Raw genomic sequence first — 27,741 nt, forward strand, 5'->3', positions numbered from 1 at the left:
CAGCGTGCACCGTGTGCTCCAAAACACAGAGGATAAAGCCCCCTTGTCGTGGGGTTCACTCACCGCAGGTGAAGCCACCTCCTGGCCGCTCTGGGAATTATCCCCTGCACCCTCCTCTTGTGGCCTCTTCACCTGTCCTGTCTCGCCCTGCGGCCCCACTTGCTCCAGGAGTTTCAGCTTCCTTTTTTGTGACTTGGCCTTTCGACCAGGCCACTATGGTCCTCCCTTTCCATGGTATCATAGTCTCTCAGGGCAAACTGTCCCGGGCAGTCTGCTCTCCACTGCCTGGTCTGTGCCACTTCCCCAGTGGCTGGTAGGGGAACCAGGGCCCACCTTCTACTTGGGTTCCAGCTCAGGGACCCTCTACACAGCAGCCAAGGTCTGCCCTATCTTATCCCTTGCTGCTTTTCTCCTGAGTCTTTCCTACCTTTCTGGCTCTCCCCCTTCTCTGGGTATGCCAGCCAAACCTCCCTCTTCCCAGGGAGCAGAATACCTCTCTAATTGTTGGTATACCAAATATACTTACTTGAGCAGAATTGGTACCGGATGAGTAAAATTGACACCAGCTGAGGAGGTGGCCCGCTGAGGGGACACATTGTTTGACACAGAACATTTAGCACAGAATTGCTGGGATGATTTAGTTGGGCATTGGTCCTGCTTTGAGCAGGGGGTTGGACTAGATGACCTCCTGAGGTCCCTTCCAACCCTGATATTCTATGATTCATTCTTCGCTGATGAAGTGAGTATTCACCCACGAAAGCTTATGCTCCAATATGTCTGTTAGTCTATAAGGTGCCACAGGAGTCTTTGTCGCATTCTACGCTGGGTTGCTCTGCTGTTTATGAAATGCAGCACCATACAGTCGGGGTCCGTAGGTGTGACGTGTCCAGTATTGGGATTTCTGAGTGTGAAGTGTGGTCCTGCTAGGTGTGACTACACTGTGAGTTGAGGAACAATTTTTATTTATTTATTTATTTTTTTAACATTCAGCTCCCATTTTAGGCACCTAAAGGAAATGGTCAGATTTTTCCAATGTGTTCAGCACCCTTCAGCCCCTGTTGTTCTCAATGGGATCTGCTGAGTTGCTCTGAAAATGTGGCTACTTCATTTAGGTTCCCCAGTGGTGGCTGCTCGGTGCTGAGTTGGTTTGTTTTTAAAATCTGGGCCTTAGATCACATGACTGGGAGTCAGGACTCCTGCCTTCTGTTTCAGGGTCTCATCCTGAGTCACTGTGGGACCTTGGTCAAGTCATTTAACCTCTCTGAACCCGTGTCAGGTGATCAAAACCAGTATGTAAAACTGGGAGAATGATACTGCCCTACCTCACAAAGGTCCAGTTCAGAGAACCAGGTAGACATGTGCTCAAGTCTATCCCTATTCAACAAAGCACTTAAATTTCAGCATGGGCTTGAACAGGGTTGGATGCATGGAGGCTCAGTGGCAGGTAGGTGCCTAAATAGCTTTGGGCATCTGGGCCACGATGCTTTGAGGTTTAATCATTGTCTGTAAAATGACCCGAGCTCTTTGGATGAAAGGGGAGGTGTAAGTGCCAACTATATTAGTTGTTAAAGGGATGTGGGAGAATTTATATATATATATATATATATATATATATAAGTTTGCACCAAACAGACCTGATTTTCTTTCTTTACCCTGTATAAAACCTCAGGGCAAATTATTCTCTATTGTAGTCGCCACTTAATTTGTCATCGCTTCTAAAGTGCACCTCTGATCTCCCAAAACAAGGTGAACAGAAGACACAGGCCTGCATGATTTTTTTTAGGCTTGCAAAAACCTTTATTTTATTGCGTTTTATTCAGTAATTCAACATTAACCTTTATATTTGTGTCAATAAATAATGGCACACAAGCTGTGAGGAAGCGAAGTGGGCCAAAGAGACCTTTCGGTGGCTTGCTGTGTCTCTTCCACTACTAGACAGTCCCTCGTCTCAATGATTTACTCTTGGTTAACATTCATGGTGGACCCTAAACATAAAGAGAGAAATAAATAAACCAAAGAGCCCCAAATGAATAGTATCCTTCTTATCTCTTATCTGAAGCTGCCTAAAGGCTACAAATTCAATTTAATCCTTCTACCATCAGTCAATCTGAGATCTAATTCAAAGGAGAGAAAAAAAGTACACAGCAGCTGGTCTGTGGCTCTTGACTTGATAGACAGAAAGAAGCTCTTTGAATGAGTCACTGTAGGGCAGATGAGTAGTTCAAATGAGAGGTGCTTATTGCCACTGTGCTGTCCATAGCCATGCTGTTGTGGACCTGTGAAAGAAAAGAAGTGCTTGTGGACAAAAAGGAAAATAGAGACTCCAAGGAAATCAATGCATTTTCCAAATCTCCAGAGGTGCCAACTTCCTGAGTTCCTGGGCGGTGCTCGACTCACATTCCGCCCCAGGCTCTGTCCCCACTCGACGCCTTCCCTCAACCCCCCCTTGCTCCACCCTGCCTCTTCCCACCCCAATGCCTCCCCCCCACACTTTTAGGGACCTTCTGCCGCTCCTGCATATTACTTATCTTCACAGTCATACATAACAATGCATATCAACAATTCTGTCCTACGCATCACCAGGATGTAATTCCTTCCACTGGACCTGCCTCTGGTCCACAAATCCAATTACTCAAAAACAGAGCTCAAACAAAACCTTAACTCTAACCATAAAATTTTTCCATTAAGGATCTACAATTTTCAAATTACCAATATATAGTCTCTCTATCTCTGTAATATCTCCCTCTTCTGCCTGTCATACAAACAGTTCACTAACACTTCTTATCCATGCACACATTCTCTATAATCAAAGTTCAACATAATTGTGTTCTAGTCAAACAGAATTTATTATTTTCTCCCTGTTCAAAACAGTCTGCTATTTCTTACGTGTCTACTTTACACTAAAGCTAATAGATAGTTCTTAAAATCAGATGTATTTCCTACAAACCTGAGTGATTTAAGGCTGGAGTAAAGCTTGCCTGTGTTCTGTAAGTTTTAAGTAATTGGATGGTGGGTGGTTGTAGACTTGTATAGAAAGGGAATAGATTGTGATGATGGATAGGATATTTATAAAACTAGCCTACATCTGGCATTTAGTCTAGAGCTAGATGGAAACTTTGGACTTACTACAACTCCCCCATTTATTAGCTAGGGGGAACTAAAGGGAAGGATAGCTCAGTTGATTGAGCATTGGCCTACTAAACCCAGGGTTGTGAGTTCAATCCTTGAGGGGGCTACTTAGGGATCTGGGGCAAAAATCTGTCAGGGATTGGTCCTGCTTTGAGCAGGGGGTTGGACTAGATGACCTTTTGATGTCCCTTCCAACCTTGATATTCTATGAAACATTAGACTGCAAGTTTAAATTTAAAAAAGGATCCATTGTTAGCTGCCTATACTACTGAATAGATTCAAGTATCAGAGGGGTAGCCGTGTTAGTCTGAATCTGTAAAAAGCAACAGAGGGTCCTGTGGCACCTTTAAGACTAACAGAAGTATTGGGAGCATAAGCTTTCGTGGGTAACAACCATCTGAAGAAGTGAGGTTCTTACCCACGAAAGCTTATGCTCCCAATACTTCTGTTAGTCTTAAAGGTGCCACAGGACCCTCTGTTGCTTTTTACTGAATAGATTGACTTCTAGTTTTTCTGAAGATGTAGGCCTTGCCCTAAGAGTTGTAGATATGGGGCTATTACACATTGTATTGCATACATAAGGAAAGGATTTAATTCCTACCTATATGCAGCTCACAATGTGACTTCAGCTATAGTTGCTACCTATGCCTCCATAGTTGAGCTATCTAATCTATTTTTAATCTAATTTAATTTTAGGAATGTATATGTAATCAGTCACCATAGTATTTCGGACTGTATAAAAAAAAAGTATATTGCTCTGTACAAGAGTTTGCCGGGGCTCGGCCCTCTCCGGGGTGGCGGGGCGCCACACCGGCTCACTACACACCGGTGAGTTGGGGAAACTTGTCCGGCCGTGGGTCTCCCTCAGCAGCTCTTGCTGTAGCTAGAAGAACACGGTAAGCCCGGCCCTGCTCAGGGCGGGCAATAAGACTGTGTCAGGAGCTCAGGCCCTCAGTCAGGGCTGAGCCACAAGCAAGAGTGTTTAGCCCAGGCCCTAGGTCAGGGCGGGGCAACAAACGCTGAGTCAGGAGCTCAGGCCCTCAGTCAGGGCTGAGCAACAATAGTAGGCCCCAAGCCTCAACAGGCCTGGGGAGGGGGAGATTGCCACCCACGGGTTGGGGGGCAGGGGGGACGCAGGCCCTCCCACTCCACTGCGTCCCAGCCCGGGGCCCTAGCAGCGGCAGAAGGCCCGCTGCTTAGTCAGTGGGGATCCTGGCCGCAACACACTGACATAGGCTCTGGCAGTGCTGCAGCCAGACTGGGGTCGACTGCCACCGGGCTACTTCCACACTCCCCCTTGGGGCCTACCTAGGTCCTGGTGTCGGTCTCTGGGGGATCCAAGACCATGGGTTCGTCAGGGCAGGGATTGATCAGCCGGCCCGGCGGCTCCCCCGGATAGCGGGCGCAAGGGCAGGCCCGGCGGCTCCCCTGGATAGCGGGCGCAGGGCAGGCCCGGCGGCTCCCCTGGATAGCGGGCGCAGGGCAGGCCCGGCGGCTCCCCTGGATAGCGGGCGCAGGGCAGGCCCGGCGGCTCCCCTGGATAGCGGGCGCAAGGGCAGGCCCGGCGGCTCCCCTGGATAGCGGGCGCAAGGGCAGGCCCGGCGGCTCCCCCGGATAGCGGGCGCAAGGGCAGGCCCGGCGGCTCCCCCGGATAGCGGGCGCAGGGCAGGCCCGGCGGCTCCCCCGGATAGCGGGCGCAGGGCAGGCCCGGCGGCTCCCCCGGATAGCGGGCGCAGGGCAGGCCCGGCGGCTCCCCCGGATAGCGGGGGCAGGCCCGGCGGCTCCCCCGGATAGCGGGCGCAGGGCAGGCCCGGCCAGTCCTGGCGGCTGCCTTGGGCTGTGGGGTCTTCCCAGTCACGAGCTATGCTGGAGACGTCTGGTCTCTCCGGTGGCTGGGGCCTGACTGAGCTGTGAGGGCGAGCTTTTATACTTCCGGGTCGCCGCCTGACCCTCTGAGAAACCTTCAACAACTGCAACCTCCCTAGGTAATTTGTTCCAGGGCTTAACTACCCTGACAGTCAGGATGTTTTTCCTAATGTTTAACCTAAATCGCCTTTGCTGCAATTTAAGCCCATTACTTCTTGTCCTGTCCTCAGCGGTTAAGGAGAACAATTTATCACCCTCCTTTTTATAACAATCTTTTGTGCACTTGAAGACTGTTATCATGTCTCCCATCAGGCTTCTCTTCTCCAGACTAAACAAACACCGTTTTTTTCAATATTTTCTCGTAGATCATGTTTTCTAAACCGTCAATCATTTTTGTTGCTCTCCAATTTGTCCACTTTCTTGAAGTGTGGTGCCCAGGACTGGACACAGTACTGCAGTTGAGGCCTTATCAGTACTGAGTAGAGTGGAAGAATTACATCTTGTATCTTGCTAACAACGCTCCTGCTAATACATCCCAGAATGATGTTCTCTTTTGTTTGCAACTGTATTACATTGTTGACTCATATTTAGTTTGTGATCCACTGTAAACCCCAGATCCTTTTCTGCAATACTCCTTAGTTAATGATGTAGCCCTGCATTATCAATCTAGCTATACTGTGACCTCGGGGAGCCCGGAGATGATTTTAATCCCTGTTGGGGCAACAGTCACTCCCCTTTTCCTGCTATTTATACTCTTGTTCATTTCTTTTTGTCTTTCAGATGTATAGCTCTATGGATTTTGGAAGACGCTGGCAGCTAATGCATGAGCGGATCACTCCAAACAGGTTTTACTGGTGAGTGGTCCATCAAGCTCCTCTTGTGTTGTGCAGACAATATGGCATGTTTATGTTCATCACACACCAAAGAAGGCTCTGAGGGGCCCAGAATCTAGAATTATTGCTGTTCTGCCAAACCCAGGTACTCAAAATTCATGAGTTTGGTCCCCAAAATCCTGAGATTGATTTAGGAGTTTCTTTAAAAAAAGTTTGGAGTTTTTAATTCATAGCCTTTGCATGGGGGAAGGAAAGAGTGGCAAGAAAGCTTTTTTTCCACTCAGAGGCAGCAGTATCCCAGTGATGATAAACTTTCCAAGAGAACAAATTAGGTTGTTCGCACAGTGGGCAAGATTTGAGCCACCTTATTGTAATGCCAGGGTCAGGGATATTGAAACCCTGCAATATAATAACTCCTCTTGGCTGTTGGAGTTCTTTTTTATTATGCTGCAAGCTGTGATTGTTGTTCTGAGCTTGTAAGCTGTGTGTGGGGAAGAAAAAAAATGAAAGGAACACACTGAAACTTGGGGAGCTTGCGGGTTTTTTTTTATTACTACGTGGAGTGGGTAGAACACGAATATATAGGATCTTGTAAATTTCAGAGGAACATACGCTGCTGCTCTTTGTGTTCCACCGTGGCGTAAAAAGCTGAGTCATCAGATTGTGTTACTTGAAGCTTCCAGGAGACGTGAAGTAACAGCAACAAAGAGATGCCTACATTAGTCCTTAGAAGGAGTTGCGAATTTGGGCTCCTCCGAATCTTTTATTAATGGCTCGGATAAGCCTCTTGCATCAAATGGTGAAATCTTCAGCAGCTTTGTCAAGATACCACTTGACTTGTAGCAGCACTTTCAACTGTCCAGAGCCACCGCACATTTGCAGTACTATAACCTGCCGTTTTGTAGAATGAATCACCCTAACCCAGAGAGTCTGGCCTATTGCGTTATAAAGGACTAGATTTTGATACCCTTACTTATGTAATAGCAATTTATCATACGTGTTGTCTCATTGAATTGATTAGCACAACTTGGGAAGGAAGGTGGTCCTCAGCATGAGGAAAGGTATCCACATATGACCTCCATATGTCCTTATGGCTTTAAAGTCTTTAATGTCTCAGGACCCCAATGGGGCTAAAAATGGGAGCTGGTAGCAATGGGAAGCAGAGTTCCCCATATTCCATTGTGGCCGTATCCCTGGAGCAGCCCGAGATAATCACCTTTAAATCTGTGGCACTTTTAGGTAAAGAGAGACTATTTGAGTTCAGTTTTATAAGTTGTCATGGCTTCTTCTAAGCCTTGTTCAGTTGAATTCATGGTAACGAAGGCACCTGCCTTTCCAGGTGGAGGGATACAAAAAAACCATTCCCACATCATGTTTTGTACACTGTAAAATGTCGGGGAAATAGTTTCTTCAGTAAAACATGTGATTTATACAGTACTAAGTAATCCCATCCCTAATCAGCTAAGCACTTCAAGTCAATGGGACTTAAACCTGTGCTTAAAAGCAAGTGCCTGCTTAAGTGCTATGTTGAATTAGGGCCTTGGTACCAAAAAGGGGGCGAGGGCAGATTGTCCAGTGGTTGTCCACTAGCCTAGGACTTGGGAGACCTGGCTTCAAGTCTGTGCATGACCACAGCCTTCCCGTGTGACCTCGGGCAAGTCACTTAGCCTCTCTGGGCCTCCGTTTTCCATCTGCACAATGGGGCCAACAGCTCTGCCCTGACTCACAGGGGTTTTGCGAGATAAAAATTCATTAAAGGTTATGTGGTGCTCAAACACTACAATAATGGGGCCATACTGGGACATCAGAGAGACTAAAAACAAACCAGTCAGTAAAGGGTTAAGAGAAGTTTCAGTGGATTATAAATTCCTTCATCCTGTTGGCAAGTAAATCCCTAAAAGAGGGAATTCCTTAAGGTATCCTGCATTTACTGGCTGGTCAGCTGAACAGCTACATATTGTTTTCCCATCCACCTGTCTCTGGAGGGCCTGTTTGTGTTTTCAGAGCACACACACAGCAATAAATGCTCTTTGCGGAAGGCACAGTCTATGTCAGAAGTAGCAAACTTTCTCGGCACTGCCCCAGCATTCGCTTCCCCTGTGGAGCCATTTGTTTCTACCACTGTCCACCTTGGGGAGCAGCAAGGAATAGGAGGCAGTTGATGGGGATCCCCTTCCCCCCCTTTCACCTGTCATATTTAGTCATTTGCCACCCCCCCTCTGTTGTGCGGTCTTAAGAGATGCCATCAAATAATTTGGGCGAAACTGTCAAATTGGAACCAGGAACAGCCAGAAAGGGGGGGGGGGGGATTTAGCATTGGATTTAGCATGTGCAGCGTTTCCGATGGATACAGGGAGATTTGAAGCACTGAGAAAGTCAATACCTGGAATGCGCCCAGTCTGTAAAGGACACTGAAGTGTACACTAATTACAAAGGAGCTGAATGGAAAACGCCAGCAGGGAAGTGGGGGAGGGATAGGAGGAAAATAGGACACGCGTCTCTCTTTGCAGAGCAACGTTTCAGATCTCCCTTATCTTAGATTTTGCTTTGTTTTTAACAAGCAGTAGGGGAAACGATATTGAATTTATAACAAATGGTGCTAAAGGCACCAGCTGTTTTGCTCATTCTCCCTCTGTCAGATTTTACTTTCTCTTCTTTCTGTGGCACTAAAACAAATCACTAGCCACCTTGGAACTTTGTGGTTGTCGCTCACACACCCCACCCCACAGTCATTTTTAACTCCACAGCAGGGGTGAAACTGGCCCCTGCCACTTGAGCTAAAGGAGAATCTCTGGGCAGTGTAGGGTCTGTGACACACAGATGAGCAGTTCTGAGCCCATCCAGCAGAGGGCAGAAGTGCCCAAATACACAGGCCAGTTCACTGTGGTGTTAACATGGCCTTTGGGAGTGAGAAGTGGTGAATTGTGGTTGGCCAGCGGCTGTGCAGAGGTACCTGAGATTGGGAGTTCATGGTTGTTTGAGACAAACGCCCAAGAGTGTGGATGCTTGTCCGATGGTCTCATGAGAACTGGCTTTATTGTGAGATTTTCAGTCCTTGTTTTGCTTGTGGTGAGGCAGAAACAGTGGCAAGGGCCCTTTTGGCCGTACTTCTGAGCTTCTATCCCGGGTCCATCAGGAAGATGCTGACTGAGTTGTATGAATAAGGAAGATAACTTGAGCGGGGCGAATGCTTCTAAAATTTATGATCTGGGTTCAGATCTAGAAATAAGCAAATGTCTGTGGATCACTTCTCAGTTCTCTCTGTAGTGGCCAATGGGGAGTGGAAATGCCCCAGCTCCAATGAGGACAGCCCTGGGACTGTGTCAGTTTTATCGTCCAATGAGGGCCTATTGGACATACCAAAGGTGAGCTTTACTTGGCATGCCTGATCCGTTAGCCAGCAATAAAATGATCATTTAAAAATTGTGTATCTCTTGCAAACCCACTAATCGCTAACTACCAGATGGTGTCATTATATAGTGCTGGGAAAACATCACTTGAGTTTTTACAGCCAATTCTAGCGTTAAGAAAACATAGTTTTAGAAATGTCAATTGACTATTAAATAACCCTGCATTAGAAATTTCTGAGTTAAAATAACTTTGTCCTCATGCTACATGATAAAAGGAATAATTCCATCCCTGCATTTATTGTGATGTTTCCTTAACAGCACCTGGCATGTACTGAGAGGGATGGTCTAGGTCAGGGGTGGCCAGCCTGAGAAGGAGCCAGAATTTACCAATGTACATTGCCGAAGAGCCACCGTAATACGTCAGCTCCCCCCATCCAGCCCCCAGCACCTCCTTCTTCCCCCCATGCCTGCCGCCTGCCGTGATCAGCTGTTTTGCATGTGCAGGAGGCTCTGGGAGGGTAGGGGGGAGGAAGGAGGGCACAGCACATTCGGGGGAAGGGACGGAGGCATTGGGGGAAGGGGTGGAGTGGGGGCAGGGCTTGGGGCAGAGCCGGGGGTTGAGCAGTGAGCACCCCCCGGCACATTGGAAAGTTGGTGTCTGTAGCTCCAGCCCCGGAGTCAGTGCCTGTGCAAGGAGCCGCATATTAACCTCTGAAGAGCTGCATGTGGCTCCGGAGCCACAGGTTGGCCACTCCTGGTCTAGGTATACTTAATCCTGCTTCAGGATGGGGGGCGGGGAATCAAACCAATGTATCCTGACTGTTAATTCTCTTGCTCTGCTGTAGTCATCACAGAGCAAACTTTGCCTCCCAGTCTCTAGTTTATATGATATACAGTATAGACAGCATAGCCAATACTCTTGCATTATTGTGGTCAGATGTTTATGATGGTGCCTGGCATATTAAGAGTAACCTTGGAGGGAGATTTATTTTCTATTTCCTTTTGGCCATACACATTTTTTCACAGACTTGACATTTTCCTCCTCCTGCTCCCTCCCTCCCCCGACTTGTAAGGGTTGTTCGTGGTAAAGTGTGATAGGATTACAAACATTGATATTACCGAGTCCGATGTGAGCATGCTGGGAATTGGTGGACATCTGCGTTTATTGGTGGGAGGCGTGCCCGCATTAATCATCTGCCATATAGCCAAACATAGGAAGAGAGAGACTCTTTCTAGGAAAGCTTGGGATGGGGTAGAAGCCATAGGGCAGATCCTCCAGAAGGTGTAAATTGGCATTGCTCCATCAATGCAGCTATGCCTGTTTATACCAGCTGAGGAGCTGCCTTCTGTTTACGTAGGGTCTAGACTGTCGGGGCATGTGACTGCTGTAATGATGAATCAGCACTTGAGGGAGAAAGCACCCAGGAGAATTCGAAGCTTCTCTGAAAAGGAAACAACTTCACTTTTTGTGTCTGAGAAACCATCCAGGGGCTGCTATGGAGAGACCGCTTGGAAATGAACATCAAGTTGTCAGTTTCAGTTAAGATTATGTCTTTGCTACATTTCCCATTTTGCAAATGTGATCCAGGGTTTTATAACCAATTTGGCCCAGGGCAGAATCTTGGCAGAAATAGTTTCATCTGGGAAGCCTGCAAAAAAACAAAACAAAACAAAAAAACCTCCCTCCCTCCCTCCACCCAAAACAAACCAAAAACCAACCACCAACCCACAACAACTCAACAACACTGGTTGGATAATACACCAAAGTTGTTTGCAGTTTATGTAAGGGCCAAAAACAAAGATGCTTGCTGGTTTCTGGTGCATTTTTATCCTCTCAGATGAATAACAGCTTCAATTTATAAAAGTAACATAAGAACCTAAGAATAAAAGGAATTTGGTATGTGAGTTAGTCGCTAACAGTTCAAGCTCTCAGTAGCAGCTGATGCACTGAAAAAGTACTTAAAGACTTTTGTTGCATGAATATGTAGTTTTATGATGTTCTTCTTAAATGCATTATGCCAGGTCTCTGGGATAAATATTGTGTGTTTTAAATCCCATTTAGATCTTTTTTTCACAAAGTCTCATGTACTCCACGCTGTTTTCAGAAGTACTATAGGTTTCTTGTTTTAAAGCTGTTTTATCAAAGAAAGCAGAATGGCCACAAGAAACAAGTGTGATTGCTAGGGGAAATACATTTAAATAAGTCTCCATGGTACAAATCATATGTAATTCCTAAAAGGAACACAGGGATGACAATATGGTATCAGCCCTGTGGTCCATTTCCTCCAATATCCTGTCTCCAAAAATGGCTAGTGCCAGCTACTTTAGAGGAAGATGCAAGAAAACTTGAAGTGGGCAATTTTGGAATAACTTCCCTATAAGGAAATTTCCTTCCTAAATCCTCCCGTATATCTTGAAGCATGAGCGTTTATATCCCTTCTATTAAATCAATACTAACATAACTCTGGATGGTCTCATCCATATAGATATCCAATCCTTGGTTTATAATTTGGCTAAACTCTTGGTTGAGGTATATCATGGCATTGAGTTCCACAGGCTGATAGTCTGCAGTGTGGTGGGTGGGGATGGGAAATATTTCCTTTTATTGGTTTTAAATTTGCTGCCTTCAGTTGAAGGACCCAAGTTCTACCCTGGCTAAGAATTACGGTCCCAGAAATGCACTACCTTCTGATATCTGTTAAGGGACTTCATGCTCCTGGGGCCAGGTTCTGCTCCGATTCACCCCCGGGGTAATCTAGAGTAACTCTGCTCACCCACAGAAGATCCTCTCTGTGTGGACACCCATGTGTCTGAAAACAGAAGGCCTGATGAGCCTGTCCTGTGGGAAGATCCTGGGGAGGAAATCTCCAAGGGGTTCTCCTTGGGAGAGATCAGGCAGTGCAGGCCCAATAGCCCCAGGGACTCTCCTGTCTGCAGCTGCCGCACGGGGAGAGGCAGCTCACTGCCCTAGAGGGAGCCTTTCTGCCCGGAGCCATGCGGGAGCAGTGGGAGGCTGATGTATGCCCCTCCCCCTGCCATCCTTTCCCCTAGGTAGCTCTGTAGACCACAGAGTGTGGGGTCAGAGGTAAATATTGGCATGGAGGCAGCTTGTACATGAGAGACAGCGATTTGGCTGTGGAGGGTCCCAGGGTGATCTTTGGTGATATTTGTAGTAGGCGGCATGGAGAGCCAACCCTCTTTAATTAATACATTGATTAATGCATCTGCCTCAGGCAGATGGGGATCATCAGAGCTTGACAGAGCAAACCAAAGGCCGTTCTGACGGAGTGTCTACAGCAGCAGAGTCCACACCTGCCATTGGGTGGCAAGATCTAGGCTTATTCCTTGTTTTGTCTGATTTAGCTTTTCTTTACTCTGCACCGCACTCCGTTAATTGCTCTGTTTCTGAGTCCAAGTGGTCCAAGCTTATCCCACTACTCTTGTTTGATGGACGACCTCATTGAGCTTGGCTCTGCACAGGCAAAGGGGGACACACATCAGCTGCCGCCTGGGAGCATGGATTCTGAGCAGGAGACATGAGGCAATCTAGAAACACACAGGCCAGCTGGCCCCACGGAGACCAGGCCCAAAGCAGTGGCTTTGGTGTGTTTCTCATACGTGTCATTGTGTGGTAGGTTTACGGCCAAGATTTTCAAAAATGGAGTCTAAAGAGAGTCTCCTAAATGCCCCTTTAAGCTCCTAAATAAGGGCTTGTCTACACGGTGCCTTTGCACTAGAAGGGAGTAGATTTTAGTGCACAGTAGTGTGTTGTGCACTAGCTGGTGCATGTAGACCTTGCTGATGCACATTAAAAGTTCTCTAGTGCATATTAATGTAGTCCCATTTCAAACAGTTCTCCATTAGCACGCACCGGGGAACTTTTAATTCACGCCAGCAAGGTCCACATGAGTCAGTATGCAACGTGCTGGCGAGCACTAGAATTTAATCTCTCTAGTGCAGACAAACGCACTGTGTAGACAAGCCCTGAGTGGGCCGATTTTCATGAGTGGTGAACACCCTGTAGCTTTCAGTTGACTTCTGGGGGAGTTCCTGGCTGCTCAACTCTTTTCATTTGTTTTAGGGGTAGAATTTTCATAAGTGACCAGTGTTGCTCCAACTGTCCCCATTGGTAAAACTCTCGATTTCAATGGGAGCAGATCTAGGCCGCTATCGAGAACTTTTGAACATCCAACATAAAATAAGGATTTAGAGTTCTAATGGTAGGCTCCTGTTTTTGGAAATCTTGGCTTACTTTTCACTGGAACTGGGCAAACATTGCCGCCGCCAACCCCATCCCAGAACATGTGCTTAGATTTGTAAACAAATTCCCTTCTCGGTGTGCTCCTGGCAATTCTTTTCCTTGCAGAAGTTCTGGCCTGATAGCTTTGTTACACTCATTTTGCATTGGTGTAAATGACTACACAAGAAGCAAGGCGATGGAGAATCGGCCCTTAATAAGCAGAATATGTAAATACTCCCAGAGGTGATTTTAGGTTGAAAGCCTCGGTCATAACCACAAGCCATGGCTCTTCTTGCGGTGTTTCCAGTTTGACTACAACTAGGAAGTAGCCAGAATATCACGAGAGACATTTCCCGTGTGAGATTTCTAGACCAAGAAGGTTCAGATAGATTTTGATTAGCTTTTCTGAACTTACTGAAGCCTTTGGAAGTTTGCCCATCACTAAGTTAGACAACAGTTCTTCTATTTAACAGACCGAGTCAGACCCATGCTGTGTAGTAAGCAGTCTCTTATCAGGGCCAAACAGACAAGATGTTCCTAAACTCATTTAGATGTGATCCATTTGTGTCACTCAGTAACAGCCATGAAAGATAAGGAGATCCTTCTTTATGAATTCTGCCCGTTGGAAATTAACAAACTCTCTAAAATGACAATTCATCAGAAGCGATATGTGGCAGAATTCATTCTCTGCAAGAGAAGAAATTGAAACTCCCATCCTTTCGTTCCCTTGGTATTCCCCAGAGCCTCCTCTATAGAATGAGCTTAGTTTAATCCCGCCATCGTTAAGTGTAGCCTGCATGAAACTACATGAAAACTTAAGATGAGGAAGGAGTATCCTATTAGCTACACTGCAGGTTCCTTTAAGTAATGTAGGTTAGATGAGTTTCCTTCAATTATTCCCCTTAGCAGGTTGTTATTTAGAACAAGGTGGGGAAGCCAGTGGCTTTTGCTATTGTGCCTGCATGATTGTACAGCAGTAATTGGATTAGCAGATGGTGGATCATCAGAGCTATTTAATTATACCATAGAAGCTGTAGTATGGGTAGGAGATAATGAGCCATGGGTTTATAGGCAGTAGGCAGACATGTGCCCTGGATGGCTTGGGTTATGTTCAGAGGTGAAGCTGAATGCGTGTAACTGCGTTTAAGGGAATCTGTAGCATGGAACCAAAGACCTGCTTCTGACAAGGTTCATGGCCTAGGCTTGTAGGCAGTTTGGATAAGCTGTAATCATGGCACTGAGCTCCCCAACTCACACGCCAGGGGCTTGCTGAGGTGGGAAGGATGGCTTAGTGGATAGGGTACTAGCCTAGGACTCTAGCAGACCTGGGTTCAACTCTTAGCTTAACTGTAGACTCCTTGTATGACCTTGGGCAAGGTAAAACTCCCCTAGACTTTAGCGGACCTTTCATCTATGCTGTGCTTCCGTTCCCCATTTGTATGTGACTGGGATAATACTTCACATGGGTGTTGTGTTGATAAAGTCGGTTAATGGTTGTGAGATCCTACATTAAGGAGGGCCATGTAAGCTCCTAGATAGAATGGACAGTCTACACTGTAATTAAAAACCCACATCTGGCCATGCCAGCTGGGTTTGGGCCAAGGGGCTGTTTAACTGCAGTATAGACATTCATATTCAGGCTAGAGCCTGGACTCTAGTCCCTTGGGAGGGTCCCAGAGCTCAGGCTGGAGCCCAAATATCTACTCCACAGTTAAACAACCCTGAGTCAGCTGGCACGGGCAAGTGGCGGGTGTCTAATTGCAGTGTAGACATAGCCCCAGTCTGCTTCTCTCTCCGCCCAGGGTGCTCTGCAGCCCCACAAATCCGGTGTGTGTCATCTGTTACTCTCCTTACACCTACCCAGGCTGTAGTGCGATGTCCTCCCTCTTGGCTTGAGGCGCACTGGATGAAGCTTGCTTGTAGGCTTAGTAACACTTCTCCTGAACTAGTCTGCAGGTGAGGTTACTACTGAATGCTGACAGGTGATTTCCCTCTGCTCTCTGTCCAAGCAGCTGCTGGCCTCCAAAGAATGCCGGCCTCTGCCAGCCATGGAGAACTGGGGAGTGTGTCTTTGATCTCAGATCCTCGGGCATGGTGGGTTGCCGACTGCTGGACTTCCCAGCTGGCCCCTCACACAGCCTAAATCAATATCGTTTTCACCGCTCGCTTGCACAGCAACTACGTACACAGGTGCATTTATGCCTTGCGTCTCTCCTCCAGCAAGCTCCTTGCTCCCATCATTGTCCATCTCAGGAAGAGATAGCTCACGGGAGGTTGTGCATATTTCCATCCCAGGTCCATCACTGATATTTGGGGGTTCATCTCCTGCCTTGACTGATCAACCTTCTTGCTGTAGGATGTGTGATGTTTTGCAACTCCCTCTAGTAACATTTACTTTTACCCATCACTGATGCACTGATTAGCTGTTCTTAGGAAGAGACCCTGTCTGTGCTGCTCCCTCTTCACTGCCAGAATCCTTTTTGTTTGTTTACTACTCCTTTGCCTTTCCTCTTAAGACTGTCAGGACAAATGAGTGTCTCACTCTTAACTTGGCATAAACTGGTAATTGAGCGTGATTTGGGGCAAGGAGACACATTGATGCATTTACACTTTCTGGCCCATCTTGCAGCAGAGTAGTTTAGTCTCTCTCTTTCGCTTGGTTGCTGGTTAAAGGTCTAAACAATGAAATAATCTATTGTTCAATTCAGGTTAGTGGCTGAAGCTCAAAGAAACAGCCACCAGAAGAGATGAGTCACAAATCTGGCTTCACATTGCCTCGCTCTGAAATGCATAAATTGAAGTGCGAATTAATTTCCAGCTAGTTAGACATTGTCCCAGGGTGATTCTTTGTGATATTCTGCACCAGGGAATGTGGCAAGCCTTCCTTCCTTAATTAATACAATGTACAACGCTTTATCGGCTCATCTTGCAACGTATCCTATACATTCCATCTGTGCCAAGTGGCATGCTGGCATCCCCTCTTTGGACAATTTAAGCTTTATTTTTATTCCTATACCACGGCACTAATTTATTAAATGATGTTCCCACTCTAAAGCTTTTCAGAGACACCCCGCTCTGTCTTGGATTCTGTTAGTAGCTGGATCATTGAGCCTTAGCGTATCAGCCATGTCCTATTTGCAATCAGAAAATGTTCCTACAAATGAAGGGAATTAAACACACAGGCAAGGGAGCATCTTTAGATGACTGTAGTCTAAAGTGCAGTGGATCCAATTTGGAATGCTTCGGGCCAAGCTACAAACCCTGTTGTAGTTAATGAGCTTTCCAAATATTCCTTTGCATGGAGATAGGGTGACCAGATGTCCTGATTTTATAGGGACAGTCTTGATTTTTGGGTCTTTTTCTTATATAGGTTCCTATTACCCCCCACCCCCATCCCGATTTTCACACTTGCTGTCTGGTCACCCTACATGGAGAGAAACTAGAGGCTGAGTTGAATCCCTGAATGTAGAGTGAGGACGGATGGAATTATAGTTATGTACTTAGAGCACACAACATTTGCTGCAGTGTTCTAAACTGTTCTGAAACAAGGGTTGCTTATGGTTCCCGAATAGCCAGGGTAGTAATGCTACAGCAATTCCATTTCTACAAATGAGGATTCCCAAGAGCTTTACAGTCATTAACTAACTGGGCCTCATAACAGTACATTAAGCATTATCCTCGTTTTAGTGATGGACCAGCTGAGCCACAGAGAGGTGGCCTACAGCTACAGTCCCTCAATAAATCCATGCTGTGGCTGGTAATAGATCCAAAAAATCTGGGCTGGAGCTCTGCTGGTGACTGCAAGGTAAAGTTGGTTGAAAAATGGTATTTTCTCCCCCCCCCAAAAAAATGAAATATTTCTGTTTTCTTTGAAATTTTCCATGGAAATGTCCAGTTTTTCTATGAAATAAAACACATTTTTGTTCAATTTTGAAATGGTTTAGTTTGTTTGTCTGTTTCATTTTGGTTTCCAGCAATCCAACCCCCCCCCTCAGTTTATGTTGTTTGGGGTTTTTCCCCCAAAGGGAGAGAAAAGGGGCTGGAGGAGAAATGAAGAGTGAAAAGCATTCATTTTCATTGTTCAAAACTTGAACTGAAACCAACATTTTTATGTCTTGAAAATTTAGAAGGAAACAAAAATTTCCTTGAAAAATTCCCCTTTTCTTCCTCCAGCCTGAGCCTGAATGTCTCCACCCCATGTAAACATCCTCTTAGCCTGAGCCAGCCGTGGGTTTTTAATTGCAGTGTAGATATACCTTCAATTAAATTAATGGAGATATCCTATCTCCTAGAACTGGAAGGGACCCTGAAAGGTCATTGAGTCCAGCCTCCTGCCTTCACTAGCAGGACCAAGTACTGATTTTGCCCCAGATCCCTAAGTGGCCCCCTCAAGGATTGAACTCACAACCCTGGGTTTAACAGGCCAATGTTCAAAACACTGAGCTAGCCCTCCCCCCTAACTGTCTAAGGCTTCCTCGTTCTAGTGGATAAATCCATCTGGGTTGGCTTTTAAATGACCCCCGTCCAACCGCTCCCTCAACAGCTAGGAGCAGCAGACCAAATGGGAGTGAAAGAACAGATCAGCTTGTCCATAAAGTAAGCGGCAGTATTCTGAATTCACACAGGAAGCAGATCTGTCCATTAAGAGTTTGCCATGTTCCCTTAGCACTAGAGCTCATTGAAAAATGAACATTTTTGACAAAAAGGGTCACATTTTTCACAAAAAGCTTTGTTAAAAATTGCCCATTTTTTGGCCAAATATAGAGGTGGTCAGAAAACTTTGATTTTTAGAATTTTTTCAAGGAAAAAGTGACAGTTTTTTCACAAAAATCTTGATCTATCTGTGACTATCATCCATCACTGTAATGTCAGAGGCCCAGGCCCTCAAACGTATTTAAGCTTCTAACTCCCCATGAAAGCAATTGGAGTCGGGTGCCTTCGAGGATCTGGACTTAGCGGTTTCCATGCAAAATTGAAGTGCAATAGCGAAGTCCCTAGTGGACTTTTTATTAGCTCTCATCATAGTTTTAAAATGCTCATGTGTTTGCAGTTCTTACTCCTCACCTGCAATCATCTCAGTCAGTACTACAGCTGGGAAACTGAGGCTACATCTACAAACCTGGTCCTTTAAAATACTTCCTGTGTTGGAGGAAGGGATTTTTCCACTTCCTTTTTTACAAGAATTCAGTGATATCCATCAAAATTCACCCAGCAGGTTAAGAAATATAAATGCAATGTAGGGCAGGAGGAATTTGAAAGGGTGAAGACTGTAATCTATCCCAATGACTGCAGTTGGGAAATAAGCAGCAGGAGCAGATAAATCATTATGAATATTTTCATGCGGTTTCTTAGTCCCCTAATAATAACGAATTAGGAAACTGAGGAAAAACACATCAGCAGATTTGTTTGGTAAGAACACTTCTCACTGATTTCTTCGAATCGTCTCCAGTCCTTTAAATTGCTGTTTAGTTCCTGTGAAGTACAGTGCCTTTTTCATTAATGCTATGGGGAGAGAAAAACCCAGATTCCTCAGACGCTTTAAACAAGCGAGCTTGTGTTGGATCTGTTCAGAAGTGAAAAAATTAGCTGAGTGTAGACACCTGACAACTTCCTGCCTTATCTTGCAGATTTACCGTCCTAGTGATAACTCCTGCAGATGTCCAGAATTGTAGAGTCTTAGAAATTAGAGCTTGAAGAAAACTATAAATCCATTCCCTGGAGACGAATGCAAGATAGTTCCTTACAGCATGTTCCCCTATGCTTTTTTTCAAGCTTGATTTGAAATGCGCCAAGTAATGGGGCTTCTGCCATATCCTTTGGGAGACCATACCACAGTCTCACACTGTTAAGAGAATGTCTCCTGTTATTCAGCCCCAGAAGGCAATGTCCTATTTTCTATAGCCTAGATCCTGTTATGGATCTGACTGAAGTTAATACTAGTAAAACATACAGAGGGTCCAATTTGCCATTGCCTTGCCACGTATGAAGTTATTTGCACTTATGCAAAACATGCTACTAAATCAAAATGGTGGCACCGTACATCCACTGTGCAGATGTGTGAATGGCGACACAAGGTGGTGTGGAGAAAGAGGCCCAGTTTGCGTTAGGGTTGGATGGATAGTTCACCAGCTGGCCAGCAGTAAGATCCGTCTAGTCTAACATAGCAGGAAGTGTTCGGATCAGCGTGCTGAGCTGCTTCCCCCATGTCTGACTGTGTCCGTGTGTCTGGTCCGTAACTTGGTCGGATTAGACACACACGCTGTCTGCCTTGTACCACCTGTAAAGACCTGAGTGTTTACTCACTTCTGGGGCAGGATATTATTAAAATTTCAGCAAACTAATTGCCAACATCCATTAATTTGATTGGGATTGACTAAAAAAATGGGATGTGTTTCTCCCCTCCCCCCTGCACATTATTGCACTATAAATGTGCGTTCTTCTTTTTCTTTCTAGTCCTAATCTACTGCAAAACATCCTTCTGAGTAGTCCACATCCATTCCTCCTGGCCCTTTCCATTACACTGCTCTACAGCCAAAATGCTTCTGAAATAAATGTCGTCAAACGTTACTAATTCTGGGTCACTGAGAACGAAAATGATGCTTAACATTGTTGATTGGCTCTAGTTTTCAAGATATGCTATTGGGTCAGTATATACGACCCTTGACTTGGGAATGGCGGAGGATAAGTGAGTTATAAAGGGAAGGGATCTCAATTTAAACCAGAAATGACTAAAAGACATCTTTGACTGGGTTTGGACAGTACTTGCTTTTTAGGCAAAACAATGAATGATGCAATCTGAAGCTGGTATTGCGTCATACATGATATGAATTGCATCATGTTATTCCTAGAGGTCATGGATGATGCAATCATAACGAAGCTTACATCACTCTGCTGAACAAATTGGAAACCTATGACAACATGAAACAACTTTTGAGGTGCATAAACTATGACCAACATCAGTGGCAGCTTTGTGGCCATTTGAAGGTTGTTGCTCTCTTGCTTGGTCTGCAGACTGGATACACAAAGTACTGCTGTTTTCTCTGTGAATGGGATAGTCGTACAAGAGATTCCCACTACATCAAGAAAGATTGGCCACTCCGACAGTCATTGGAGCCTGGGAGGAAAAGTGTTCAGCATCCACCACTTGTTGAATCAAGGAAGATTTTGTTACCATCCTTACACATCAAGCTGGGTCTGATGAAGAACTTTGTCAAGGCCATTGACAAAACACAAGCAGCTTTCAAATACCTTCGTGGAAAATTTCCAAGGTTAAGTGAAGCTAAGATAAAGGAAGGTGTCTTTGTTGGTCCTCAGATTCGTGAACTTCTTCGAGATGATGCATTTGACCATGCACTGCGTGGCAAGGAAAAGACGGCATGGAAAGCCTTCCAGTTAGTGGCAATAAATTTTCTCGGAAACAACAAGGCAGACAACTACAGGTTGTTGGTGGAAAACCTCCTCAAGGCATACAAAAGCCTTGGTTGCAACATGTCACTAAAGATACATTTTTTGCACTCTCATCTAGATTTTTTTCCACCAAACTGCGGAGCAGTGAGCGACGAGCACGGCGAGCGATTTCACCAGGACATTGCAACAATGGAGAAACACTATCAGGGCAAATGGAGCCCATCAATGCTTGCAGACTATTGCTTGGCAGTGACAAGAGATGCTCCATTTAATGAATACAAGAGACAAGCCAAGAAGCGCCGAGTAGACACTGAATAGGACTAAACTATGTACATAATAGTTTTTTGCCTTTTGTTTCATAATCAATTTTATTTATATAACCCTTTTGCTGATTTTTAAAGTGTTACATACACAGGACAGGTGAAATATTATCATGTAAAGCAACCATAAACACATGAAAAGACCTCGGTTTACAATTTATGATTAAAACTCTACTATCTACACAATATACATAGACATAAAATGTAAAAACTTAAATATCTTAGAAACAGTAGCCAATCAGTTGTTTTAATTGTCATATTTGAATTCAGCACATCAAAATACATAATAAATAGCACATTTTATCTCTGAAGCAGACGACTTCTCAAAAATTGTAGACCAGTGTTATCGGTGATTAGTTCCTCCACTCTGACATCTCAGCCTACAATGGCTGGGTTTCTAAGGCTGCCTCTTGTTGAAGTCTCATTCCCATTTTCACAATTTATTTCTTTTTAGACTAGTGCTGTGCCAAGGAACCCCGATGGTTCGGATACCAGGAAGGGAACTGGCAAAACTCTCATCTGGCACCTGATTCCTAAGCAGGTGGGTCACTGAGGTTTGCTGGCTAGGGCCCCAGTTCCAAGCGCTCATGGCCTGATTTATGGAACTGATGCAAACCGAGGTGAAGTTTGTTTTTGACTCCTGATGAGTTTCTGCTGACCCTGAGATACCAATGAAACTTAAGGGCAGAGCGGACTCCCAGAGACTGCAGCCAGAGGAAATATTCACGCAAACCCCTGCCCAGTGAAAGTGGAGAAATTTGTGCTGCTCTGTGTTAGATCTTTCCTTGTGGATTCAAAAGTGGAAAGGGCATCATTCCAATCTCTCTTCCTCCTCCTTCCATTTGTCTGCGTGACCTACCTTTTAGCTGCCTCTGTGGCTTCCTACCTGAGAAAACATTCTCTGATGTGACCCTTTTCAGTTAGCTAGCAGGCAAAATAAAGACGATGGGAGGTTGACCTTAAAGAAATTCACCTTGAGCTTCTAAACCCAAAGTTTGCCAGCTAGTGACAAATCCTTTAGCATCTCTGAGTGCTGTGGATCACCTGCGTACAAGGCCCTCTCATGGCATTTTGTGACATGACACATCTGCAGAATAATAACTTTGAAAAGTTTTGGGTTCAGAATGTGGTCGTGTGCTCACCTGACTGGCTAGCCCAACCCCACCGACTACCTAACAGTGTTCTGTGTGCTGCAACTGTAGGAGACCAATGAGGAACTGGATTTCCCACCTGCTTCATTCTCCACTATTAGCAGATGCTGTCCTTTTCTGGAGTCCAGAAGGTATTAGCTATGCGCGTGGTTGCTCAACGAAATGTCTCCAAATCTTATTAGTACGGCCAGCGATATAGCAGCTGCACTGTAGCACTGGAAATTGACGAGTCTTGGGTTCTGTTCTTGACTCTGACTCCTTGTATCACTCTAGATAGGTCCCTTAGCCCTCATGTGCCTCACGTCTGTAAAATGGGTATAATGATACATACCACATTAATCACTTTCATGGCATTTTGCTTGATGGGCATGTGGCCTTTTAAATAGATATAGGCCAAGAAGGCAAGTTCTCCTCAGGCACAGTTGAGGATTTGGTCCTCTGTTTCTTTGTTCCGTGTGTCATCTGTATGACTCGTTTCCCATTCTGGTCTCAGCCATGTTGTACGTGCTCTGAGCACGGTTCATTTGGAAGCTTCTTGGGAGCAGAAGTTTAGAGAAAAGTGTGAAACGAAGAGGTTTAATGGCCGTGGCCCACCCTCGCTCCCTGTCCCTTCAGGTCAGGGTTGAAATGTTAGCAAATAACCTAGTAAATGTGCATCCAAGCACAGTGCTCTGCCCTCTAGATACAGATAGGGAGATGGCTTTGGGTACTATCAGTCCTTCAGCCGTCAAGAACACTTAATTCATTACCCAAAGGAAACTGCAGGCGAGTGAAGACGCTGGAGAGCCAAGAGCTGTCAGGGCTGAAAAGAAAAAAAAGCAACCACCATGTCCCTTCTAATGGGATTTTAAGTCAGTTTGAGTTATTAATTGGCTAATAATCCTGAGCCAGCTGCAATACTAGCTGTGGGCTCCCAGTTCTGAAGCCTGCGTCTGCAGCATTCAGGAATGTGACCTTTACCATCACTTCTGGCTGCCGCCTCTTTCCCCAGCTCTTTCTCAGATGGGTTGCGATAAATGAGCAAAGCAGTGTAGGATGACTGGCCCTGGTGGAAGTGCCCTTCTGGGGTTATAGGGCGTGCGGGCATTGCTGGTTCTTCACCTGTGGCACCAATTCTCTGTGTGCACAAGGCATGGACCGGAGCTATGCCTAGAGCAGGATGTGGAAACGCTTGCCAGGAATACAAAGGTGGGATGCACTATAATTCTTCCAAGCCAGACGCATGCTTTTGAGTTTAATTAACTCCTCCTCCTCCTCTCTGTATACATCTGAAAGGCAGAAGGCCATTGGCTCAAGAGCATTGGAAACACTGCCTTGTGGGTCATGCCAGGTTCCATGGAACTACACGGGTAGACGGTAGGTCAGGGGATATGCAAGACTGTCTTGGCTCTAGTTCACCAGCCCAAGTATGACAGTTAGAGAGAAAAGAAATGGACGATAAGAGAAACAAACAGCTGCTTGCAGATGCTGTTGATGTGGCACTTCTTTCATTGCCAGACCCGTGACAGTAAATCCTCTCCTTCAGACAGACCAGGGCATGGGAGGGGAGTGGGGGAGCCATTTTATACATGCCAACAACGGAAAATGTTGTGATGAACTGGCTAGGGGTGTTTGTGGGGGGTTGTATGGGGGTGTGTGTGTGAGAGAGAGTTTACTGCTCCCTACTGGGTGGAATTAGAACTGCTTGGTGGTATGTCATAGGTACTACGTTGTTCTCCGCTCGTGGCAATTCCCATCTTGTCAGGAGCTAGTATTTTCAGAGCCGGAGGATGTGGGTTCTGTCCCTGCTGTGTCCGTGGAATTCTGAGTGTCCAAGCTACACAGCATGGGTGGCAACTGCCGAGCTCAAGAGTCCATGGGTTTGTGACAAATTTGTTATATTGTTGGCTTAAAGCTTTTCCAAAAACTGAGTGGAGTCCATTCTGTGGAAATACGAGTACTCATGAACTGGCAGCACTGCAGAGCTGTAACATCTGTCTTGCCATTGGGAACATACACAGGGAAAACAGCGAAATGGTATTGACTGTAAACTTTTGCTGCCATCAGCGGTTTTGAGGCAAGAGGAGGACTTGGGTTCGGGGTGGGCGGATAAGGATGATGTATGCCTGGATTTCCCACGGGAGCGCGGCTTTCCTATTCAGTTTTTGTTACCCTCTTGCAGACACTGGGCAGGAGGGGTCTCACAATTTCTGGGTTGCCTGACGTTGCTTCGGGAGCGTTTGAGTTTGAAGCATGGCGTTAAAGGAATGGATGCATAATTAGGAGCTGCGGTACCTACTGCTCTTTTTTGTTGTTCTGAATAGAACCATCAGAGATGTCAAAGCTAATTAAGGAAACAACTAGATCCCATACAATAGCAAATCCAGGGGAGACTGGCATGTTTCAGAAGACTTGTTCTTCTCCGGCGCAAGTGTAATGTGCATTATCAATCCGCTCGGGGCGCTCCCCAGCTGTTGTGGGTATCATCAGTGTTACGTTTTAGGAATGATCAGATTCTACTAATTCAGGTTTTATCCTTTTAAAATACATAACATTCTAGCGAGCCTGCAGAAATCAGTCCTCTGTTTTCTGTATAGAGATCAGAGTCATAGGTTAGCTGGCCCTTTAAAGGGGTGGGGCTCAGCTGCACCTGGGTCAGGCTTAGCCCACCTCCCCAGGTGAAGGGAATGAGTCATGTGGTGGGAGTTGGAGACTCAGAACCAAACCTGTTGGGAGTAAGGGAGGGCAGCCTGAGTTCACTCAGGGAATGTCTCAGAGGAGTAGGAGGCCTCTGTGAACAGAGACTCTGTTCTTAGCTCTCAGGCAGAGGGCCTGGAGAACGCAGCAGCCAGGTAAGAAGGCTGGAGTTCAGAGAGGAGGCCAGCTGGGAAGCAGGAAGGTGACAGCTCTCCAGACCTCCCAGGCAGATGGCCAGGGAGAGTGACCCGCAGGGCGCAAGAAGCTGTTGGGTGAGAAGCTCTGATAAAGGATTGTTAGCCTGAAGGAAGATCTATTATTAAGGGGAAACAGAGGCAGGGCCTGATGCCAGATAAAGTAAGTGCTTCTACAATCACTAACACCTTGGGTAAAGGTGTGATGCACAGGTATATTGGGAAGAGCATTATCTCTATTTCCTGGCCATAGTGACATGCCATAGAGAAGGGTTACAGAAGCTTGCTACCCTCTGCCATGTGATGGGGGGCTGCATTCACTGACTCCTGCTACAGGAGCTTTTGACCTCCATGCCCCAGATAAAATTTGAGAGGTTATTGCAAATCGATGTGAAATTACCGCTTGAATGATATATAGCACAATTGTCCGCTCTTGGGGCCAGATCCTCAGCTACTGTAATTCAGCATAGCGCCGCTGAAGTAAATGGAGATGCGAAAGCCTTACACCAGCTGAGGATCTGGCCCTTCGTTGTCTAGAGGCGTTAGAGTCTTGGGCCCTTCCCTGTGTGAAGTATAAGCTTTGATATAATGGGTCAGAATGAAGGTCCATGCAGGTGGGTGCCCTGGCCTCCAGCGGTAGCCAGCATCCTCCTGCCTCAGAGGAAGGTAAGGCACGTAACCAATTGTGAGTGCTTTGCATGCCAGAGGAAGGTCCTCTCTGACCTCTGTGGTGATCAGCGCACACTCCAAAGGATGAGAGATAATCACCCTTTTCTTAGACTCCCAACCCTTGTGCCATCGCTGTTACACTTCTGTTTTTAGCGGAGTAGCTCAGTCGGAGCTAGCGCGGGGGAGTCTCCGTAAGCTGGGAACGACGCCTTCCAGCTCCTGTGCAGACAGACCCAGCGTGGTTACTGCAGCTTGCTGCTTATGTAGAGTCTTCATGTGTTCAATCTACTTGTGCTCCAAGGTGGCCTGTTATAATGGGGCGATGGCAGCTGCCTTGGCATTACCCACGCTCTCCACAGCTTTTAATCTCACTGGTCGCCTTCTCTTTCCTTCTCTTCCCCAGGTCCGTAACGGGTTTGGATAAGGAGCCTGACCTTGTGCACATGGAAGCCCGGACAGCTGATGGACGTGAGTGCTTGAGCCCTCTGCTGATAATAAGTGTCATTATCAATTACGGTATATGAATAACATAGGGGAAAATTCACCGGCATCATGCTGGATGGCTTCTTTGCCTCTGCAGAGTGCCACAAAGCAGCTGGACTGCGTCGGTAAATCTGGCTCATAAGGGATAACAACATGTTACAAATTGCTTATAATCCTACTTGTCTTTGAGAACTGGATCCCCATATAAATTCACAAAGGAACCTTCCTCCCTTTCCCCGCACGCGCGCGCGCACACACACACACACACACAGTGTATCTTTCCTGTTTATGCAGTACATGGTGGTGGTGGGCACTTCCTTCCCAGCCTCAGCAGGCGCAGTGCTGGCACTCTTACTTAAATAGGAAAACAATAATCACTTACCCCTGTCATTGAAATGCAGCCAGCTACTTCTGGAGTGGACTGGATTCATGAGGAATTAATTGCTAACCAGGTGGATAGGATGTTTTGCAAACAAGTACGGTTCCGTTTCCATAGCATTTTTCTTTCGTAAGGATCTCCCAAATGCTTTACAAATCATGTACAGGAATCACAGTGCTGCAATGCAACCACCTCTGGGGTGGAGCTTGGCAGCTGCTTAACAGCTCAGTGCAATGCTATGCAACAGTAGAATGCTGTGTCCCTTTGGCGGTGTGTGTGGGGGGTAATAGAAATGCAGACTGTATAGGAAGGAGTGTACTACCCCTTTTAGGGACAGCCAGGAGCTCACAAGCGAAACAGCTTGGGTTTAATCAAAGAGGCTCCATGCGGTGCCCTAGGACTGGCGTGTTTAAACTGGAGCAGAAAGCTGGACTGGGGACTAGACACTGTGTAGGCTGTAATGGGCTATCCCAGGCTCCAGAGACTAGCCAGACCACGCTTCGAGACTTTGTTTGTGGACTTTAAGTCTGGGAGCCCTGAATCAGAGTCCTGAGTGAGGGCTTCATGAACTCTTGTTACGTTGCTCCATTCCTGACACTTTGCTAAAGGGGACAGACTTTTTGTTAGTTTGGTTTTGGCTTCCTCTGGTCCAGATACTTTTATAGTCAACTTACTGACACCTCAACTGGGGAAATGACGATGGATATACCAGCAGTGACCCAGCCACAAGGGGGCACGTGGGGACAGCACACACCTTTTACAGCAATTACCCTGGGGTGGTGGATGCGGAATTCAGCCCCTGAGGTTCACTCAGAGAAGGTTCCTCTGGAAGTGGTCGATTTGGGCAGGTTTTTGGGGGGGGAAGTGGGGGTTACATTTTGTTGGCTGCAGACCCTGTTACGTTTGAATGTGCTACACTACGGGCCTCATGCTGTTTAAATCCAGTGTGATTTCCTTTAAGCGCCACTTCTTCTGAGACCTTCTGCTGGCGTCGCTCTGCCCTTCAGCAGGGAGATCGGTACCATCCCCTTCTGAATAAATCAC

At 46.2% G+C, this 27,741-nt stretch overlaps 1 protein-coding gene across 1 annotated transcript in view; it reads left to right on the forward strand.

The window, feature by feature from the left end:
* SORCS3 (sortilin related VPS10 domain containing receptor 3) overlaps nt 1-27,741 on the forward strand; it is a 469,336-nt gene that overhangs the window by 312,672 nt on the left and 128,923 nt on the right. The window contains exons 5-6 of the mRNA XM_065407380.1: nt 5,776-5,849; nt 26,239-26,303. Of these exons, the coding sequence (XP_065263452.1) occupies nt 5,776-5,849; nt 26,239-26,303 (139 nt within the window). The remainder of the gene's footprint in view (nt 1-5,775; nt 5,850-26,238; nt 26,304-27,741) is intronic.

Source organism: Emys orbicularis, chromosome 7 (genome assembly GCF_028017835.1).
Source record: "Emys orbicularis isolate rEmyOrb1 chromosome 7, rEmyOrb1.hap1, whole genome shotgun sequence".
Taxonomy (NCBI): domain Eukaryota; kingdom Metazoa; phylum Chordata; order Testudines; family Emydidae; genus Emys; species Emys orbicularis.